This window comes from Trichechus manatus, unplaced genomic scaffold, assembly GCF_000243295.1.
Source record: "Trichechus manatus latirostris isolate Lorelei unplaced genomic scaffold, TriManLat1.0 scaffold00091, whole genome shotgun sequence".
NCBI lineage: Eukaryota > Metazoa > Chordata > Mammalia > Sirenia > Trichechidae > Trichechus > Trichechus manatus.
The window spans coordinates 10,286,274-10,309,228 of NW_004444027.1; the positions used below are offsets into that span (position 1 = coordinate 10,286,274).

The 22,955-nt window shown below is 41.4% G+C and overlaps 1 protein-coding gene across 1 annotated transcript in view; it reads left to right on the forward strand.

Annotated features, from left to right (window-relative positions):
- The window catches only part of NEIL2 (nei like DNA glycosylase 2), a 24,620-nt gene extending 2,235 nt beyond the window's left edge, over nt 1-22,385 (forward strand). Inside the window, exons 2-4 of the mRNA XM_004382224.1 lie at nt 8,684-9,036; nt 16,323-16,519; nt 22,075-22,385. Of these exons, the coding sequence (XP_004382281.1) occupies nt 8,684-9,036; nt 16,323-16,519; nt 22,075-22,385 (861 nt within the window). The remainder of the gene's footprint in view (nt 1-8,683; nt 9,037-16,322; nt 16,520-22,074) is intronic.
- The last annotated feature ends 570 nt before the right edge of the window (nt 22,386-22,955 follow it).

The following is a 22,955-nucleotide window of genomic DNA, read 5'->3' on the forward strand; positions in this document are numbered from 1 at the left end:
AGACAGTGAGTTTTCAGGTGGATAACAATCAGTTTTGGGTAAGGGGAAAGGAATTTGGGTATATATATGGCAAACAATAAAACAGATCACAAGACAGTTTCAGAAAAAGAGGGCAATTAAACAAGACGTGGCTGGCCTTAGTCATTTATACTGACGTAGATAACACAGAGGCCTGTAGGGAGCTGCACTTAGCATAAGTGCAGCCATATTTTATGGCTAAGAGTACTAAAGCAATAATTGTACCCACACTGGAGTTAGAAAATCAAAAGGGAAGAACATGCTCAGCATTTCTCAAGCTGAAAGAACTGTGAGGATGGTGCAGGAGCAAGCAATATTCATTCTGTTGTACATAGGGTCGCTGTGAGTCGGAACTGACTAAACAGCACCTAACAACAACAACAACAGTCTTCATAGGAGCAGATCACTGAGTCTTTCTCCATAGAGCTACTGGATGAGTTCGAACCACCAACCTTTCGGTTAGCAGCTGAGCACTTAACCGTTGTGCCACCAGGGCTCCTTAGCTTTATTCTTACCTGGCCCCAAATATATGTCTTCTAAATATATTGAACTATCTAGAGCTCTAAAAGTCTGTCTGGTCCTTGACTTCGGAATGCTTTTCCTCTACTTGGGCTGACCTTCATTTTTCTCCCAACTCTGGTCCCATCCCTGCCCCCCTCAGTTTACCATGGTAATTCCTAGTCTTTCTTCTGGATTAGACATTGTGGAGCCTGCCCTGCCTGCTTCAGGCTGGTGAGAGATAACACCATTGTGCTTTCAGAGCACCCTGCTCTTACTCCTTTGGACCCTTTCTGCTAAATTTGGCCTACTTGTTGAATAGAGGAGACAGATAAACGGCAGGAGCTGTGTCCCCATCAATATTGTGTCCTTAGTACTTAGCTGACTGCCCAACACATAGGAGGCTTGAGGTAAATGTTCGTAGAATAAATACATGAACTGCTGCTTCTTAGCTGTGTGACCCTAAGCAAGTTACTTAATCATCTTGACTCTAGTTTCTTCAACTATAAAATGAAATCACCCACCTACCTGTTAAGATTATTCAATAAATATTAATTCTATTTTGCTAACTTGCCCTTCTCACCTACATATACTCTACAGGTTATAAATCCATTCTTAGCTAGAAATGGAAGAGTTCCTTTAGGCCATCGATCATGTTTTACATATTTGAAGACTGAGGCTCAGAGAAAGGGAGTAGTTTACCCAAATTGACATAGCTAGCAAGGGGCAGAGAGTGGAGCCCAGGCCTCCTGATTACCAGGTTTATGCTCTTTTCATGTAGCATTTGGCCTCTTTGTATAGACTGTTCCGCAGGATTGCAGGAGCAAGGATTATGTCCTCTTTGTCTTTGGATACCCAGCACTTAGCACAGTGCCTGTCTCAGTGCTGGCACTCAGAAAATATTTACTGAGTGCATGAGTGTACAAATGAATATGTGGCCAAAGGAGACTTCTGATGGTACTGAGAGCTGGTTACCAGTAAACAAAGGCAGAGGTCATTGTTGTAGGGAGCCCAAGAGAAGTCTGAATAGGTGAATGAGGTGGCCATTTGGTAATTGCATGGCACGTGGGTGGTAAGTGCCGGTCAGTCCCTGTTGTTGTTAGATGCCATTGAGTTGGCTTCAACTTTTGGCAACCTTATATATATAACAGAAAGAAATATCACCAAGTCCTATGCCAAGTCTGTACCTACCCCTAAGGAATTTAGAATTGAATTGGGAAAGTAAGATCTTTATCTATATACATGAAACTGTTGTTATGTTGTTGTTGGGTGCCGTTGAGTGGGTTCCGACTCATAGCTACCCTGTGTACAACGGAATGAAGCACTGACCAGTCCTGGCCATCATTGCTATGTTTGAGCCCATTGTTGTAGCCACTGTATCAATCCATCTCTTTGAGGGTCTTCCTCTTTTTGCTTACTCTCTATTTTAACAAGCATGATGTCCTTTTCCAGGGACTGGTCCCTCTTTGTAACATGTCCAGAGTACATAAGACAAAGTCTCACCGTCTTCCCTTCTAAGGAGTATTCTGGCCATACTTCTTCCAAGACAGATATGTTCGTTCTTCTGGCAGTCTGTGATATATTCAGTATTCTTTACCAACACCATAATTCAAAGGCATCAATTCTTTTTCAGTTTTCCTTATTCATTGTGCAGGTTTCGCATGCATATGAGGTGATTGAAAATACCATGGCTTGGGACAGGTGCACCTTAGTCCTCAAGGTGACGTTTTTGCTTTTTAACACTTTAAAGAAGTCTTTTGCAGCAGGTTTGCCCAATGCAGTATGTCATTTGATTTCTTAACTGCTGCTTCCATGGGCATTGATTGTGGATCCAAGTAAAATGAAATCCTTGACAACTTCAGTCTTTTCTCCATTTATCATGATGTTGCTTATTGGTCCAGTTGTGAGGTGTCATGGATTGAATTGTGTCCCCCCAAAATATGTGTCAACTTTGCTAGGCTATGATTCCTAGTACTGTGTGGTTGTCCTCCATTTTGTGATCTGATGTGATTATCAGATGTGTTGTAAATCCTAACCTCTATGATGTTAATGAGGTAGCATTAGAGGCAGTTATGTTGATGAGGCAGGACTTAATCTACAGGATTAGGTTGTATCTTTAGTCAATCTCTTTTGAGATATAAAAGAGAGAATCGAGCAGAGAGGAGTGGGATTTCCTACCATCAAGAAAGAAGAGTCGGGAGCAGAGCGTGTCCTTTGGACCAGAGGTCCCTGTGCTGAGAAACTCCTAGACCCAGAGACCACCCCCCCCCAAAGCCACTACCTTGGAGTGGGCACCCTGAATTCAGACTTCTAGCCTCCTAGACTGTGAGAGAATAAATTTCTGTTTGTTAAAGCCATCCACTTGTGATATTTCTGTTATCCTGGCACTAGATAACTAAGACATGAGGATTTTTGTTTTCTTTCTGTTGAGGTGTAATCTGTACTGAAGGCTGGAGTCTTTGATCTTCATCAGTAAGTACTTCAGGTCCTCTTTAAGCAAGCAAGGTTGTGTCATCTGCATAACGCAGGTTGTTAATGAGTCTTCTTTCAATCCTGATGCTGCATTCTTCTTCATATAGTCCAGTTTCTCAGATTATTTGCTTAGCATACAGGCTGAATAAGTGTGGTGAAAGGATACAGCCCTGATGGCACACCTTTCCTGATTTTAAACCATGCAGTATTCCCTTGTTCTGTTCGAATGACTGCCTCTTGGTCTATGTACAGGTTCTGCATGGGCACAATTAAGCGTTCTGGAATTCCCATTCTTCTCAGTGTTATCCATAAGCTGCTATGATCCACACAGTCAAATGCCTTTGTATAGTCAATAAAACACAGGTAAACATCTTTCTGTTTTTCTTTGCTTTCAGCCAAGATCCATTTGACATCAGCAATGATATCCCTGGTTCCACACCCTCTTCGGAATCTGACTTGAATTTCTGGCTGTTCCCTGTTAATGTACTGCTGCAACTGTTTCTGAATTACCTTTAGTGTAATTTTACTCGCATGTGATGTTAATGGTATCATTCAATAATTTCCACATTCCGTTGGATCACCTTTCTTTGGAATGGGCACACATAATGAATCTCTTCCAGTCAGTTGACCAAATAGCTGTCTTCCAAATTTCTTGGCATAGATGAGTGAGCGCTTCCAGCATTACATACATTTATTGAAACATCCCAGCTGGTATTCCGTCAATTCCTGGAGCCTTGTTTTTCACCAAAGCCTTCAGTGCAGCTTGGACTTTTTCCTTCAGTACCATTGGTTCTTGATCATATGCTTCCTCCTGAAATGGTTGAATGTTGACCAGTTCTTTTTGGTACAGTGACTGTGTGTATTCCTTCCATCTTCTTTTGATGCTTCCTGCATTGTCCAATTTTTGCCCATAGAATCCTTCAGTATTGCAACTGGAGGCTTGAATTTTATCTTCAGTTCTTTCAGCTTGAGAACTGCCGAAGGTGTTCTTCCCTTTTAGTTTTGTAACTCCAGGTCTTTGCACATTTCATTACCTTCAAGACACATCACTCTACCTTTAGGAGCAAGTTCCAGAGGCTCTTCTAACATCCATTTTAGTCTTTTCTTTCTTTCCTGTCTTTTTAATGACCTTTTGCTTTCTTCACCAGATGAGTAGGAGGGGAGCCCATAATTAAGGCCCAAATAATGGCCCCGACTTAAGGAGGTGGAGAGAGTCAGAGAGGATAGGTCATGTAGCCTGGAGGAGACTTCATACAGGGGTTGGGACCTGAGTTGGGCCTTGAAGGGTAGAGGATCTCCTCCAGGAGAGGAGCCCTGGTGACACGATGGTTAAGCTCATGGCTGCTACCCAAATGGTCATTGATTGGAATCCACCAGCAGCTCCGCAGGAGAAAAGACATGGCAATCTGCCCCATAAAGTTTTACAGCCTAGGAAACCCTATAGGTCAGTTCTGCTCTGTCCTATAGGGTGGCTATGAGTCAGAATCGAGTCAGTGGCATACAACAGCAAAAGGAGAAGGAAGGGCATTTCAGATTTGAGAAGCAAGTAGACAAGGAAAAGACATGGAACTGAAGTGAGAAAGGTAGGTTAATGAGGCAGGGAAAGATCGGCTCTACTCTGCCTGCTGCATAGCTGTTTTTCTGGCACTTACCTTCACTTTCCTCCCTTGTTGGTTTTCTGGTTTCTATAAGGAAATTGTGTTTGATGACTAATTACAGACTTGGAGAGTGGCTTATATAAAAGGTAGGAGTTTTTTCCTCTCCTCACATAATGGGATATCCAGAGGTAGGCAGTCCAGGGCAGTATGAGAGGGACAGGATATCATGGGGACAAGGCCCCTTCCAGCAGTCCCCTTCTTGCCTAGGGTCTGGCTCTCATCTTCATGAGGATAAGATGGCAGTTGTGATTCCAGCTATTCCATCTGTATTCTAGGCAGGAAGAAAGAGGAAGGGTAAAGGGAGGAAGGGACCTGAAAGCTGCTTAACTCTTTAAAGCGCTTGTCTGGAAATAACATTTGACCACTTCTGAGTACCTCTTACTGACCACCCCTATCTGTTAGGGGGCTGGGAGACGTAGATTTTCGTCTGGTCATATTGCCTCCCCCATAAATGAGTAGTTCTGTTAGTAGGGAAAAGAAGCCTGCTGGATTTGGGGAAGGTACTCAGCCATTTCTACACTTGGATTTCATCCTCTTGGTTTACGTCCTCATTTTGCAGACATGCACATTCCAGGTGCTGCCTAAGAAAGGAGGCGCGGGAAATAAATCTTGAGTTCTTACATGGCCATTAGTGTTTCTATTCCACCCTAGTTTGGATGGGTAGGAGACCTAGGCATCAAACTCCACTGCATGTTTAGACTTTTTACCAATCCTCTTGGTTTTGCTTTTTTTAAAAAAAATATGTAACAGCTTTATTGAGATATAATTCACCCCCCTCTTTTAAAGTGTACAGTTCATTGACTTTTAGTGTATTCACAGAGTTGTGCAACCATCACCACAATCAGTTTTAGAACATTTTCGTCACCCTGAAAGAAACCCCATTGGTTATCCCCAATCCCCCTCCAGCCCTAAGCAACTGCTGATCTACTTTCTGACTATAGATTTGCCTTTTTTGAACATGAATCATACAATATGTGTTTTCTGTGACTGAGTTCTTTTAACTGAGCATAATGTTTTCAAGGTTCATCCATGTTGTAGCTGTATCAGTATATACTTCATTCATTTTTATGTCTGAATAATATTCTATTTTATAAATATACTATCTTTTATTCATCCATTCATCAGCTGATGGGCATTTGGGTTGTTTCCACTTTTTGGCTCTTATGAATAATGCTGCTATGAACATTTGTGTACAAGTTTTTGTGTGGACATATGTTCTCATTTCTCTTGGCTACATACCTAAGAGTGGAATTGCTGGGTCATGATGGTAAATTTTTACTTTTGAGGAACTGCCAGACTGTTTCCCAAAGTGGTTGCATCATTTTACATTCCCATTAGCAGTGTACAAAGGTTAGTCCCTCCCTTTTTAGCCTCATGGTTCATCCCCGCCTTCCACATCACCAGGTGCCTTCGAGTCTCAGACTTGTCTGGGGTTTGCAGGGTGATTTGGCCCACTCTTCATGGTGGTGCCCCTCTGCAGGCATCAGGTTTCACTTCCTCTGCTCTGCTACGTCAGGTACCACTCCTGTGCCTGCTTTCTGCCTTCCTGAGGGGCACTGGTGTCTCCTGTCTGCTCCTCTTCTTTTTATCCTTGATCTTCTGTCTGCTCCTCTTCTTTTTATCCTGTCTGCTCCTCTTCTTTTTATCCTGGGTCCTTGTGGGTTTGTTGTTATTATTAGCTGCTGTTGAGCCAGCCCCAGACTCATGGCAGCCCCATGCAGAAGGAAACTAAACACTGCTCAGTCCTGCACCATCTGCATAATCAGTTGTGGATTGGATTATTTTGATCACAGGGTTTTCCTGGACTGATTTTTGGAAGTAGATCACCAGGCTTTCTTCCTAATCTGTCTTAATCCAGAAGATTTTTAGCATCATACTAACACAGGTAGTGGCTGCACTTAAAGTCATTGGCTGGAAATCAAGCCCGGACCTCCCTCATGGAAGGCAAGGATTCTACCACTGAATCATCACAGAGCTTTTTAATTCCTTTACCAGCATTTTAATGAGGTTTAGTAGGGAACAGAGGTAAAAGCACACATTCTGTCTGCTATGTCTAACCAGAAGCCTTCCTCACATTGTAAGGCTTCCATCTCTGCCTTTATGTGTGTATCCCCTCAGTCTGAAAGCTCCTCCTCACCTCCTACTTCCCTTTAAAGTTCAACTCAGGTAATATTCACTGTCTTAGTTTCCTAGTGCTGCTGTAACAGAAATACCACAAGTGGATGCTTTTGAAGAACAGAAATTTATTTTCTCACCGTTCAGGGGCCTAGAAGTCTGAATTTAGGGTATCAACTCTAGGGGGAGATCCTTTTCCTTGGATCTTTTAGCTTCCATAGCCCCAGTGTTGTTTGGTTCCTTGGTGAACCTCACGTGGCATCTGTGTCTTCCCCGTTTGTGCAGGTATCTATGACTAATCAGCTCTTTTTGTAACTCAGAAATGATTGTATACTCTACCCTGACAAGACATCATAACAAAGCCTTATTTTCAAACAGGATTACATCCACAGGTATAGGGGTTAGGATTCCAACACTTGTTATGGAGAACACAATTTAATCCATAACATTCACCTTTCTCCTCAGGATGTTAATGACTCTCTTCTTTCTATTTGCTACCTCTGCATTTCATTCATACTTTTCTTGATGCTTTTATAGTATCTGTCTTCACACTTATCTCCCTTTTAAATATTGAATTCCTAAAGGGAAGGAGGGAGGCTTATCATCTGTTTGCCCCTCAGAGCCTACCTAGCACATTATGTAAGTTCAGTTAATAATTACTGAATGAATTGAAGTGAACTGCAATGTCACAGGAATTTAAAAGAGGGACAGTAAAAATTGCCATAGTTGGGGAGGGTACAAAGCCATCCTGACCCAGTCATTTTGACCCTGAAGGCAGTTGACAGATATTTTTATCAGAATTATACCAGCCTTGCTGAATTTGCATCAAGAAAGTATTTTCTAGAGAAAATTCTATTTCAACTTAATTCCTTGCTCATTTTTTAATGTAGCTCAGTCAAGCCATTTATAGTATATGGCAGAAAATAGTCTGTGCTCAGATTTGCAGATGAATTATTCTGGGATTATTTAGAAAAGTAATGCTCTCTTTTGGTGGGAGGATTTAAAAAAGCAGCTATAGTTTGTAATTTTTATACTGATTGGCAAGTTGGAGATCATATCAGCAGAACTGTGATTTTATGTACTTCCAGTGATCAGAAAAGTAACACAGGCATTTCTGGTATTGATGCCAAATGTTTTGGTTTTAATTATTGGAAAGACTGCATGAATTTCAGATCATGCAGAACAGACTCATCCTGGAATCTGGACAGATACAAATTCTAAGCAATAGGAAAATAGAATACAAAGCAGCCAGAAAAATGATTTTACAAATATTTCCTGTTTTCATTTTTATTTTACTGAAATCATTTTTCATTGGGATGAGGTGAATTCTTTTCCTTATACATTTTATAGTAGTGGTTTGATTCATTGATCAATTTTTGTGTCAATATTCAATTCTCATTGATTTTTTAAAATTGTAAGTTCTGTTGGTGCCATTATTGCTATCAAGTTCAGCTTTCAGTGGGGTGATGAGGGGTACCAAATTTCACAATTCATTTTCTTTAGCTGCTTTCACATTTCATGTATGTGATTGCTGATTATTTCTAACAAAGAAAAATTTATTATGAATTGAATAAAAGAATGACAATTTGTATTTAGTTCTTAGCTAATCCATGAAAAAATTAGGAGCAGTCTCTCTTCAGACATTTCAGGATGGCTCTACTATCTAGCATGGGTCTATTTTACTCCTAATCTAATTCTTCTCCTTCCTTCCAATCACTTTGAAAACTATGTGCTAACTGTCTACACTACTGGAACAAAAAGCAAAAGGCAGGACCACAATACTCGGTTTGATGTGTTCTGAAAGCTTCATGGGAGAGGCAAGAAGGGAGAAATTCTGCATTAGGATAAATGTCTGGATAGACTTCATCTAGTCTTCACCTTTCTTGGTCTGTAAGACTTAAATTCATGTTCATTTTTTCTAGGTCCATGGAAAGAAGTTATTCCTTAGATTTCATCCAGATGAAGAAATGAGGCCTCCTGGAAACAATCCACTATCAGAGCCTCTACGAAAAGGAGCTAGGAAGGAAAAGGCCATGGACCAAACACAGACCTTGGGGCCTGATGGATCGAAAATTTCTGACCAATCCTTAAGGTCCACAGAGCTTGTTCCCAATGGAGAAGATAGTTCCGATTGTTTAGGGGGAGATGCTCCTGTAGGAGATGTTGAGAGGTGGCTCCATGTCAGCTTTGGTTTGTTTGGCAGCATATGGGTGAACAAATTCTCCAGAGCCAAGAAAGCAAACAAGAGGGGTGACTGGAGGGATCCTATCCCAAGGTAATGGCATGGTTGAACAGGTAGCAAGGCTGTGAATGTCCGGGTCTCCATAGGGTCTGTAGTATTCAACATTTTTTAGGTGCCCACCATGGTGGGATTTGGGGCTAGGCTGTGGGAGCATGCTCAGGTGGATATAGACCAAGTTGGAGAAGAGCCCTAGTGGTGTAGTGGTTAGAGCGCCTGGCTGCTAACCAGAAGTTCAGGAGTTCAAACCCACCAGCCACTTTGCAAGAGAAAGATGTGGCAGTCTGCTTCTGTAAAGATTTACAGCCTTGGAAGCCCTATGAAATAGTTCTGTTCTGTTCTGTAGGGTCGCTATGAGGTGGAGTTGACTTGAACGCAGTGGGTGTGGTTGATTTTGGGTTATCAAGGAGCTTGCTGTCTAGGAAAGAGAAGAAGCATCTATATCTACCCATAATAGAAAGTAGACTGTAATCTGTACTCCAAGAGGAGAATGACAAAATTCTGTGTAGCTTAGAAAAGGGGAAGGACTTTTTGAACAAAGGTGGCACTTGAGGACAGGAGGGCCTTGAAGGACATTTTATGGCCTGATGAGTGTACTCTGAATTTAAGGACATGATTTTTCCAGCTCTTAATCCATTAATGTTGAGAAAATATCTTTGTGCATAAAACTCTACCTGTGTTTAGGATTATTCCCTTAGTATAGATTCCCAAAAGAGTAATTGCTGGTGAAAGAAAATGAACATTCTTAAGGCTGAACATTTTTATTGCCTTCAAAAGTGCTAGCTTAGTTGAATTCTCACTAGCATTGAGTTGATTGTCTACTTTTTATTAATTTGTAGATGCTTTTGGATATCAAATCTGTTAACCTTTGTGATATGTGTTACCAGTATTGTTTCTTATCTATCATATGTCCTTTGATTTGTTGCTGGCACCTTTACATTCAGGATTTGTAGTTTTTATGTAGTCAGTGGTCAGTGTTTTCCTTGATGGCTTTTAAGTTTCTCCTCTTACTAAAGAAGGCCTTTTTACACTCTACTTTTTAGAATTTTTTATTTATGTTTGGAACTGTAATCTTTCTTTATGGTATAAAATGGGAAAGTAGGATGCTCTAGGCTATAAAATTAACTCACACTAGCTTAAATGATGAGGAGATCCTTTTTTTGCTCATATAGTTAGAAGTCTGGAGGGAGGGTAGGCTTTGGAGTTGATTCAGTTTCAAGGTTCTGGCTCATTTTTTTGCAGTTCTCCTGGCTTTGTACTTTCTTACATGTTGATTATGTCCTTAGACCAGCAGCAAGATGGCTGTTGCAGTTCTGTGCCTTACATCCACACAAGAAAACATCCAGAGAAAGAAAGAGGGTTATTTCTAGAAATTTTGATGAGCGAGGCTTTCTCAGAAACCTCTCTTTGCCTCAAATTGAGTGATGTGCTGATTCCTGAATTAATCACCAGCTCCCAGTACCAGTTGCTGTTGAGTCGATTCTAACTCATGGTGACCCTGTGTGTGTCAGAGTAGAACTGTGCTCCTTAGGGCTTTCAGTGGCTAATTTTTCAGAAGTAGATCACCAGGCTTTTTTTCCAAGATGCAAGATGGACTTGAACCTCCAACCTTTCAGTTAGCAGCAGGGTGCTTTCACTGTACCATCTAGGGACTCCAGTCACCAGTTGTAGTCGTTGGGTGCCATCCAGTCGATTTCAACTCATAGCAACACCATGTAACAGAGTAGAGCTGCCCCATAGGGTTTTCTAGGCTATAATCTTTACAGGAAGGAATCTTTACAGGAAGACCGAAGAAGAATTGAATTATGGTATTGGTGAAGAATATTGAATGTACCATGGACTGCCAAAAGAACGAACAAATCTGTCTTGGAAGAAGTACAGCCACAATGCTCCTTGGAAGCAAGGATGGCGAGACTGTGTCTCACATACTTTGGACATGTTGTCAGGAGGGATCAATTCCTGGAAAAGGACATCATGCTTGGTAAAGTAGAGGGTCAGCAAGAAAGAGGAAGACCCTCAATGAGATGGATTGACACCGTGGCTGCAACAATGAGCTCAAGCATAACAGTGATTGTGAGGATGGCGTAGAACCAGACAGTGTTTTGTTCTGTTGTACGTAGGGTCGCCATGAGTCGGAACTGACTCGACAGCACCTAACAACAACAATATAAAACAAACAATAACACATATAAGGAACATGCTTCTTAGCTCAATCAAGTATGCAAGACCACATGGGCAACACTTGCCCAAAAGCAAAGACAAGAAGGCAGGAAGGGACAAGAAAACTGGACAAATGGACACGGAGAAGCCAGGGTGGAAAGGGAAAGGTGAGAGTGCTGACACATTTCGGGGATTGCAGCCAATGTCACAAAACAATTTGTATATATAAATTTTTGATTGAGAAACTATCATTTGTGCTGTAAACTTCACTTAAAATTTAAAAAAAGTAATATGGAATGCTTAAAGATAGATATCCTAGGCATTAGTGAGCTGAAATGGAATGGTATTGGCCGTTTTGAATCGGACACTCATATGTTCTGCTATTTCGGGAATGACAAATTGAAGGGGAACAGCATCGCATTCATTGTCAGAAAGAACGCTTCAAGATCTATTGTGAAGTGCAGTGCTGTCAATGATAAGATAATGTCTTAGGCTGGATTCTCTAGAGAAGCAAAACCAGTGAAGAATATATATACACACACACACACACGCACACGCACACGCACACGCACACACACACACACACACACACATACACATACACATATATATATGTATATATATAGACACAGTGGTTGCAACAATAGGCTCAAGCATAATAACAATTGTAAGGAAGGCACAGGACCAGACACTGTTTCGTTCTGTTGTACGTAGGGTCACTGTGAGTCGAAACCAACTCAATGACACCTAACAACAACAACATACATATATATATGTAGAGAGAGAGAGGTTGATTTATCTTAAGGAAATAGCTCACACAGTTGTAGAGGCTGGCAAGTCCCAAGTCTGTGGGTCAAGTGTCAGGTTGGAGGCTTCTCCTGACTCATATAGCTGCAGGGGCTGACGAACCCAAGATCCACAGGTGAGAGGGCAGGCTGCTTGCCCAAGTCCCAAGAACTGGAGGTGTTACGCTGTCAAGCCCAATGCAGGATCCAGAGCTGAGGTATAGCCAGGGAGCTTTGCCAGAAAGTCCACATATATTAGATGGAGACTACACCCCCAAGGAAACTCCCCTTTAACTGATTGATTACTCATAGCAGATCTCATCATGGAAGTGATTACAGTATATCAGATTTCATCATTATATGACTGCCAAACTACATCATAACTGCGAAATCATGAGAATCATGGCCCAGCCAAGTTGACATACAACCTTGAAGATCACAGATGATATCCATACACCTGCAAGAAGACCGGTTAATACAACTGTTATTCAAACGTATATACCAACCACTAATGCCAAAGATGAAAAAATTGAAGATTTTTACCAACTTCTGCATTCTGAAAGTGATCAAACATGCAGTCAAGATGCATTGATAATTACTGGTGATTGGAATGCAAAAGTTGGAAATGAAGAAGGATTGGTAGTTGGAAAATAGGGCTTTGGTGATAGAAACAATGCCAGAGATTGCAGGACAGAATGTTATAAGACCAACGATCTGTTTATTGGAAATGCCTTTTTTGAACAACATAATTGTGACCATACACATACACCACGACAGATGGAATACACAGGAATCAAACTGACTACATCTGTGGAAAGACACAATGGAGAAGCTCAGTATTGTCAGTCAGAACAAGGCCAGGCGCCAACTGCAGAACAGAGCATCAATTGCTCATATGCAGGTTCAAGTTGAAGCTGAAGAATATTCGAGCAAGTCCACAAGAGCCAAAATACAACCTTGAGTGTATCCCACCTGAATTTAGAGACCATCTCAAGAATAGATTTGATGCATTGAACATTAATGACTGAAGACCAGACGAATTGTGGGCTGATATCAAGGACGTCATACATGAAGAAACCAAAAGGTCATTAGAGACAGGAAAGAAAGAAAAGATCAAAATGAGTGTCAGAAGATACTCAGTCTTGTTCTTGAATGTAGAGTAGCTACAGCAAACAAGAAATGATGAAGTGAAAGAGCTGAACAGAAGATTTCAAAGGGCAGCTTGAGAAGACAAAGTAAAGTATTATAATGACATGTGCAAAGACCTGGAGTTAGAAAACCAAAAGTGAAGAACATGCTTGGCATTTCTCAAGCTTAAAGACTTGAAAAAAATTCAAGCTTCAAGTTGCAGTATTGATTCTGTGGGGAAAAAATTTGAACGATGCAGGAAACATCAAAAGAAGATGGACAGAATATATGGAGTCACTGAACCAAAAAGAATTGGTTGACATTCAGCCTTTTCATTAGCTGGCATATGATCAAGAACTGATGGTATTGAAGGAAGAAGTCCAAGCTGCACTGAAGGCATTGGCAAAAAACAAGACTCCCAGAATTGATGGTATACCAGTTGAGATATTTCAACAGATACAACACTGAAAGTACTCACTTGTCTATGTCAAGAAATTTGTAACAGTTACCTGGCCACTGACTGGAAGAGATCCATATTCCTGCCCTTTCCAAAGAAAGGCTATCCAACAGAATGTGGAAGTTATCGAATAATATCAGTAATATCATATGCAAATAACATTTTGCCAAGGTAATTAAAAAACAGTTGCAGCAGCACATTAACAGGGAGCTGCCAGAAATCAAGCTGGATTCAGAAGAGGATGTGGACCAAGGGATATCATTGCTGATATTGGATGGATCTTGGCTGAAAGCAAAGAATGCCAGAAAGATGTTTACCTGTGTTTTATTGACTATACAAAGGTATTTGAGCAAATTTTGGATAACTTTGCGAAGAATGAGAATTCCAGAACACTTAATTGTGCTCATGTAGAACCTGTACATAGACCAAGAGGCAGTCGTTCGAACAGAACAAGGGGATACTGCATGGCTTAAAATCAGGAAAGGTGTGCGTCAGGGTTGTATCCTTTCTGTATGCTCGGTAAATAATCTGAGAAGCTGAACTATATGAGAACGTGGTATCAGGATTGGAGGAAGATTCATTAACAACCTGCGATATACAGATGACACTACCTTGCTTGCTGAAAGCAAAGAGGACTTGAAGTACTTACTGATGAAGATCAAAGACTGCAGCTTTCAGCATGGATTGCACCTTAATGTGAAGAAAACAAAATCCTCACAACTGTACCAATAAATAACATAAATGGAGAAAACATTGAAGTTGTGAAAGATTTCATTTTACTTGGATCCACATTCAGTGCCCATGGAAGCAGCAATCAAGAAATCAAAGGACATATTGCATTGGGAAAATCTGCTGCAAAAGACCTCTTTGAAGTGTTAAAAAGCAAAGATGTCACTTTGAGGACTAAGGTGTGCCTGACCCAAGCCATGGTATTTTCAGTTGCCTCATATGCATGCGAAAGCTGGGCAATGAATAAGGAAGACCGAAGAAGAGCTGATGCCTTTGAATTATGGTGCTGGTGAAGAATATTGAATATACTGTGGACTGCCAGAAAAAGAAACACATCTGTTTTGAAAGAAGTACAGCCAGAATGCTCCATAGAAGCAAGGATGGTGAGACTTCGTCTCAGGTATTTTGTACATGTTATCAGGAGGGACCAGTCCCTGGAGAAGGACATCATGCTTGGTAAAGTAGAGGGAGAGGATCAGCGAAAAAGAGGAAGACCCTCAACAAGATGGATTGACACAGTGGCTGCAGCGGTGGGCTCAAACCTAGCAACGAATGTCAAGATGGCATAGGACTGGGCAGTGTTTCGTTCTGTTGTATGTAGGGTCGATATGAGTCAGAATCAACTTAATGGCACCTAACAACAGCAACAACATGTATTTTTCCTGGAGTAATTGTCTCAGATGATATGTGTCTTAGTTATCCAGTGCTGCTGTAACAGAAATACCACAAATGGGTGGGTTTAGCAAACAAATTTATTTTCTCACAGTTTAGGAGGCTAGAAGTCCAAATTCAGGGGTACCCGCTCTAGGGGAAGGCTTTCTCTCTCTCTCAGTTCTGGGGAAGGTCCTTGTCTCTTTTGAGCTTCTGTTGCTGGGCAGTCATCATTTGGCTTGGCATCTCTCTTCCCCCTACTCTGCTTTTTGCTTGTTTGTTTAATCTCTTTTATATCTCAAAAGAGATTGACTTAAGACACCCTACACTAATACTGTCTCATTACCATGACAAAAAAAAAAAAATTCCCATATGAGATTATAACCACCACAGGGGTTAGGATTTACAACACATATTTTGGGAAGCACAATTCAATTCCTAATGGTGTTTGTAGATATTTTCTGAGTCTTTGCTTGTTTAAAGTTGTCCTTTTACTTTCACATAATAATATCTAGGTTAGATGCATGAATCTGAGGGGTTTAGTCTCCTTCAGATGTGTAGTTCAATGCCAGTCTGATTATCTTTCCTTACAAAGTAACTGATTATTTCTTTATCAAAGTTTGTGGGTTCTGCTTTGTCCTTGGAATATAGGAAACTCATAAGAGTGTGTGTAGGGGTGTTTTGTTGTTGTTTTAGTTTGGTTTGGTTTTGGCAAATCTTCTTGGGACTGGGTGTGTTGTCTCCCTAGCATCCATTCTCCTCCCTCCTCCAGGGAGCCCTGTTTTTATTTGGGGAATTACACCTCCAACGTGTTTTGCTATAATCAGAAAAAGGAAGTACATGTATATGTGTGTGGGGTTGTCTTTTTTAAGCCACTTCACTTAGCCCTGAGATTTTTAATGATCCCTTTTCTCTTTTGGGACCTTTTTGTTAACTACTGTCAAGCCTGTGCTGACTCATGGTGACCCCAAGTACAACGGAATGAAATGTTGCCCAGTTCTGTGCCATCACCATAATCAGTTGTGGATCAGACCATTGTGACCCATAGGGTTTTTATTGGCTGATTTTCAGAAGTAAATTGCTAGGCCTTTTTTCCTAGCCCATCTTAGACTAGAAGCTCTACTGAAGCCTGTTCAGCACCAGAGCAACACGAAAGCCTCCACTGACAGACTGTGCATGAGGGGCACTGGCTGGGCCTCAAGCCCTGGTTTCCCACATGGAAGGCGAGAATTGTAACACTGAACCACCAATGAGTGCCCCCCTTTGGGATCTTATTTTCTCCAAATTAATCCTGACTGTATTGTGGAAGATGTATATAGTTATGATGTGACGATGCTGTGGAAGCTGTATATTTGTATGATCTGACTGTATTGTGGTGGTTTATGTACACATAATCTTTTATTTCTTTCCAGATTGGTCCTGAACTTTGGTGGTGGTGGCTTCCTGGCATTTTACAATTGTCAGATGTCTTGGAGCTCTTCCCCAGTGGTCAAACCCAACTCTGACATCTTGTCTGAAAAGTTTCATCGAGGACAAGCCTTGGAAGCTCTAGGCCAGGCTCAGCCTGTCTGCTGTATACTACTGGACCAAAGATACTTTTCAGGTTTAGGTATGACTGATGAGAAGAGGATGAGACTCATCGAGTTCTTTAATAGAAAAGTCACTTGTCTATGAATCATAGGAGCCCCTGGGTGATGCACATGGTTAATACACTTGGCTACTAACCAAAAGGTTGGAGGTTCAAGTCCACCTAGAGGTGCCTTGGAAGAAAGGCCTGGCAGTCTACTTCCAAAAAATCAGCCATTGAAAACCCTATGGAGTGTAGTTCTACTCTGACACACATGGGGTCACCATGAGTTGGAATCGACTCAGTGGCAGCTGGTCGTGAGTTACTAGACCTGAGACCCAGCCCCAAGTGTACCTGTACTATTGGGTCTTAAAGAGATCACTTCATTGTTTTAGCTTCACTTCGCTTATTTTTAAACCTAGTAATTTCCAACTTATTTCCTAGCTTCAGAATTCATACTCAAATTATATTATCAGTTGAAAACCTGTCTGACTGCTGCATTAGAATGTAACTTCCTAAAGGGCAGGGTCCTATCTCATGCTTCCTCTTGATCTTCGCTACCTAGCATAGTGCCTGGCCTAGGCGGTGCTTGATCAGTGTCTGTTAGGAATGGACAGTAGTGAATTTGCTAATGGATGCCACTCTTAGGCAGATGGAGCTTCCTGCTGGTCAAAGCACAGCTATGTCTCAGATCTACATCAGCATCTTATAAGACATGAATAAAGGAACAGGCTCCCTCCCTCTGTTCAAGTGCCCTGAGTATGAAACTTAGAATTTTGACTGCCTCTGGGAGGTGGGGAGCAGAGCTGAGGAATATGAAAAATATACAGGCTAATTAGCTGGACTATAGAACGTGCCGTTCTTCTTATCCACAGCAGGGAAATAAGTGCAACTGTAATTGGCTGCTGAAGCAGTTAGGTGAGTTGGTGATAATAAACTCACCTCTATATCCAAGGTATAATTTTGCCTGCTGCAGGCATAGCTCACCCCAACCGCTTACTAGACCTTGGACTTACATTTTCATGTTAAGACCACATAGTCCCTGTGCCCTGAAGAACAAAGAGCTTCCATGGTATCATTTTGGGTATATATAGCAAGAGCTAACGTACCACATAATAACAAAATAATGACAGCTAGCATTTGTCAAGTGAGTCAAATGTGTTAAGTACATAGTTTTAGCCTGTTGTTCTACAGGGTTATTACTTACTGTTGATGTTGTTGGGTGCCTTTGAGTTGATTCCGACTCATAGTGACCCAATGTGACAGAGTAGAACTGCCCCATAGGGTTGCCTTGGCTGTAATCTTTATGGAAGCAGATCGCCAGGTCATTCTCCCGCAGAATGGCTTGGTGGGTTTGAACCACCAACCTTTCAGTTAGCAGCTGAGCACTTAACTATTGCACCAGGGCTAATCACTAATTACTTACTAGCTTTCCCTTTATTCAGATGAGGAAACTAAAGCACAGGACACATTGCTAATAAGTGGTACAGCTGAGATATAAATTCAGGTAGTCTGTCAATGAATTTTAGAGATAAATTTTGTCTAACCAGGAGTGTGATTATAAAGTTCTTGGAAAGGGCAATCACTTCATTCATCTATTCACTCCAGATGTACTAAACATTTGCCCTCTATAGAGGTGTGGCTGCCAAGCTTGCCTTCTCTCCTTAAGGAGATCATTGTTTAATGGTACAGCAGACATGTACCCCATTAGTCATAATTTATAATTTATCACAAGATAGATTGTGATAAATGCATAATAAAGAGGTTAAGGAAAAAGCACTGTTGGAATATTTTGAAGAGGGTGATTGATTCTAGTAGGAGGGATCAAGGTTGGCTTCATAGAGAATGAGGAAGTAGAAAAATAGTAAAATAATACCTACTAAACATTTTCCATATTTTAGGCGTTGTTGTTGTTAGGTACTGTCAAGTCGGTTCCGACTCAGCAACCCTATGCACCACAAAACAGAACCTGCCTGGTCCTGCGCCGTGCTCACAGTTGTTGTTATGCTTGAGCCCATTGTTACAGCCACTGTGTCAGTCCATCTCGTTGAGGGTCTTCCTCTTTTTTGCTGACCCTGTATTTTGTGAAGCATGATGTCCTTCTCCAGGGACTGATCCCTCCTGACAACATGTCCAAAGTATGTAAGATGTAGTCTTGCCATCCTTCCTTCTAAGGAGCATTCTGGTTGTACTTCCAAGACAGATGTGTTCGTTCTTTTGGCAGTCTGTGAGATATTCAATATTCTTCGCCAACACCACAATTCAAAGGCATCAGTTCTTCTTCGGTCTTCCTTATTCATTGTCCAGCCTTCCCATGCATATGATGCAACTGAAAATACTATGGCTTGGGTCAGGCGCACCTTAGTCTTCAAGGTGACATCTTTGCTTTTCAGCACTTTAAAGAGGTCTTTTGCAGCAGGTTTGCCCAGTGCAATACGTCTTTTGATTTCCTGACTGCTGCTTCCATGGATGTTGATTGTGGATACAAGTAAAATGAAATCCTTGACAACTTCAGTCTTTTCTCCGTTTATCATGATGTTGCTTATTGGTCCAGTTGTGAGGATTTTTATTTTCTTTGTGTTGAGGTGTAATCCACACTGAAGGCTGCAGTCTTTGATCTTCACCAGTAAGTGCTTCAAGTCCTCTTCACTTTCAGCAAGCACGGTTGTGTCATCTGCGTATCTCAGGTTGTTAATGAGTCTTCCTCCAATCCTGATGCCACATTCTTCTTCATATAGTCCAGCTTCTCAGATTATTTGCTCGGCATACAGATTGAATAGGTATGGTGAAAGGATGCAACCCTGACACACACCTTTCCTGATTTTAAACCACGCAGTATCCCCTTGTTCTGTCCGAACAACTGCCTTTTGATCTGTGTCCACGTTCCTTATGAGCACAATTAAGTGTTCTTGAATTCCCATTCTTCTCAATGTTACCATTATTTGTTATGATCCACACAATCGAATGCCTTTGCATAGTCAATAAAACACAGGTAAACATCTTTCTGGTATTCTCTGCTTTCAGCCAGGATCCATCTGACATCATCAATGATATCTCTGGTTCCACATCCTCTTCTAAATCTGGCCTGAATTTCTGGCAGTTCCCTGTTGACATGCTGCTGCAGCTGCTTTTGAATGATCTTCAGCAAAATTTTACTAGCATGTGATATTAATAATATTGTTTGATAATTTCCATGTTCGGTTGGATCACGTTTCTTGGGAATAGGCATAAGTATGGATCTCTTCCAATCAGTTGGCCAGGAAGCTGTCTTCCAAATTTCTTACCATAGATGAGTGAGCACTTCCAGCACTGCATCTGTTTGTTGAAACATTTCAATTGGTATTCTGTCAATTCCTGGAGTCTTATTTTTCACTGGTGCCTCCAGTGCAGCTTGGACTTCTTCCTTCAGTACCGTCGGTTCCTGATCATATGCTAGCTCTTGAAATGGTTGAATGTCGACAAATTCTTTTTGGTATAATGACTCTCTGTGATCCTTCCATCTTCTTTTGACGCTTCCTGCATTGTTTAATATTTTCCCCATAGAATCCTTCACTACTGCAACTCAAGGCTTGTATTTTTTCTTCAGTTCTTTCAGCTTGAGGAATGCTGAACATGTTCTTCCCTTTTGGTTTTCTATCTCCAGCTCTTTGCGTGTATCATTATTGTCTTAGTTATCTAGTGCTGCTATAACAGAAATACCACAAGTGGATGGTTTTAACAAAGAGAAGTTTATTTCCTTACAGTAAAGTAGGCTAAAAGTCCAAATGCAGGCTGTCAGCTCCAGAGGAAGGCTTTCTCTCTCTCGGCCTTCTCATCAGTGTTCCCCTGGACTAGGAGCTTCTCGGCACAAGGACTCCGGTCCAAAGGATGCACTCTGCTCCTGGCACTGCTTTCTTGATGGTATGAGGTCCCCAATTCTCTGCTCGCTTCCCTTTCCTTTTATCTCTTAGGTACTTACAAGAGATAAAAGGTGGTGCAGGCCACACCCCAGGGAAACTCCCTTTACATTGGATCAGGGATATGACTTGGGTAAAGGTGGTGTTACAATCCCACCCTAATCCTCTTTAACATAAAATTACAGTCACAGAATGGAGGCCAACCACACAATTCTGGGAATCATGGCCCAGCCAAACTGATACACACATTTTTTGGGAGACATAATTCAAACCATGACAATTATAATATTTTGTCTTTTCGAGCTGCCCTTTAAAATCTTCAGTTCTTTTACTTCATCGTTTCTTCCTTTTGCTCAGTGTTTAAGAGCAAGTTTCAGAGTCTCTTCTGACATCCATTTTGGTCTTTTCTTTCTTTCCTGTCTTTTTAATGACCTCTTGGTTTCTTCATGTATGATGTCCTTGATGTCATTCCACAACTTGTCTGGTCTTCGGTCATTAGTGTTCAATGCATCAAATCTGTTCTTGAGATGGTCTCTAAATTCAGATGGGATATACTCAAGGTCATACTTTGGATCTCGTGGACTTGTTCTAATTTTCTTCAGTTTCAGCTTGAACTTGCATATGAGCAATTGATGGTCTGTTCTGCAGTCAGCCCCTGGCCTTGTTCTGACTGATGATATTGAGCTTTTCCATCGTCTCTTTCCACAGATGTAGTCAATTTGATTCATGTGTATTCCATCTGGTGAGGTCCATGTGTAGTCACCTTTTATGTTGGTAAAAGAAGGTATTTGCAATGAAGTCATTGGTCTTGCAAAATTCTATCATGTGATCTCCAGCATCATTTCTATCACCAAGGCCATATTTTTTCCAACTACCGATCCTTCTTCTTCGTTTCCAACTTTTGCATTCCAGTCACCAGTAATTATCAGTGCATTATCCTGATTGCATGTTCGATCAATTTCAGACTGCAGAAGTTGGTAAAAATCTTCAATTTTTTCATCTTTGGCCTTAGTGGTTGGTGCGTATATTAGTCTGTCTTAGTCTGGAAGCTCAGCTGAAACCTGTCCACCATGGGTGACCCTGCTGGTATCTGAATACCAGTGGTATCGCTTCCAGCATCACAGCAACACACAAGCCCCCACAGTACGACAAACTGACAGACATGTGGGGGATTTTAGGCATTATGCTTAATATTTTAAATAATAATAACTGTTAGTATTGAGTACTCTCTGTATACCAGCCACTGTACTCAGCATTTTTTGTGTGAATTCCTATTTTACTACTTAAAAGCAGATAAGCTATCATATTTTACAGATGAGGAAAGAGAAGCTTAAAGAAGCTAAGGAACTTGCCAAGGACACATAGCTAGAATCTGGTTGAGCTGGAATTCAAATCCTGCAGTCAGATACCAACCAGAGTGTTTTTTTATAACCACTTTACTATAACATGGGCTGTGAGTTTTATTTCAATTCATCTTCACAACAACCTTAAAGGTAAGTATTATCTAACCTATTTTACAGACTTGGAAATTAACCCAGAGATTAAATGACTTGCCCAAGATCCCATAGTAATTGGCCTAGCTGATTCCAGGGTCTTCCTGATACAATGCTCTGTTGCCATCATACACACTTGAGTTTGCTTTATTAATCTTTTTGACTGGTTCCATTATGGTACATGTCCTTTTCCCCTTCTTTATTTCAGGAAACATCATTAAGAATGAAGCCTTGTACAGAGCAGGGATCCATCCCCTTTCTCTTGGTTCTCTCTTAAGTCCTTCGAAGCTTGAGTCCCTTGTGGATCATGTGGTGGAGTTCAGTACCAACTGGCTTCAGGGCAAGTTCCAGGGCAAACGGCAGCACACGCAGATCTACCAGAAGGAGCAGTGCCCTGTTGGGCACCAGATCATGAAGGACACATTTGGGCCTCCAGGTGGATTCCAGAGGCTCACCTGGTGGTGCCCACAGTGCCAGCCCAGGCTGCCTCCGAAGGAGCCGCAGCAGCTCCAGCTCTAAGACACTCGGGAGCCCTCTTCATGGAACCTGGCCCTTTAGAAACCAAAATGTCTAGAAAGGAGGGTGTGGGCAGGGATTGGGGCTGCACACAGGAATTAGAGTGCAGGATGAGTGAGGGGGTTGCCAGTATTGTTGGTATTCATCTCACTGGAGTTATGGCTAAGGTAGAATTTTCATAGGGTTAAATTTTTTTTTTCTGTTTCAGTTTGGTTACTAACTCTACCATTGTGAGTGATGAGAAACATCATGGTAATGGTTAAAGGAAAAATCTCCCAGAACTATAATGGTGCGGTGCAAATGAAAGCATATGGAAAATAGCCATGCTCCCAGCATTGCTTTGCTTGTGTTTTTGGTTTTGTTTTGTTTTTGAAACTTTAGTTGGTTTTAAGGCCCTCCATTTTGGGAAACAGGAAAATAGAATGTTCTTTCTTCTTTCCCCTACAGGGATCCAAGGATGAGGGTAGAGTAGTATAAGAGTAGATTCAGCCTCCTGCCTGGATCCATTCCCATTGGATGGAGACACCAAGATGATAGAAGGGGTGGGAAGAAAGGAGGACCAGGGAGTTCTCC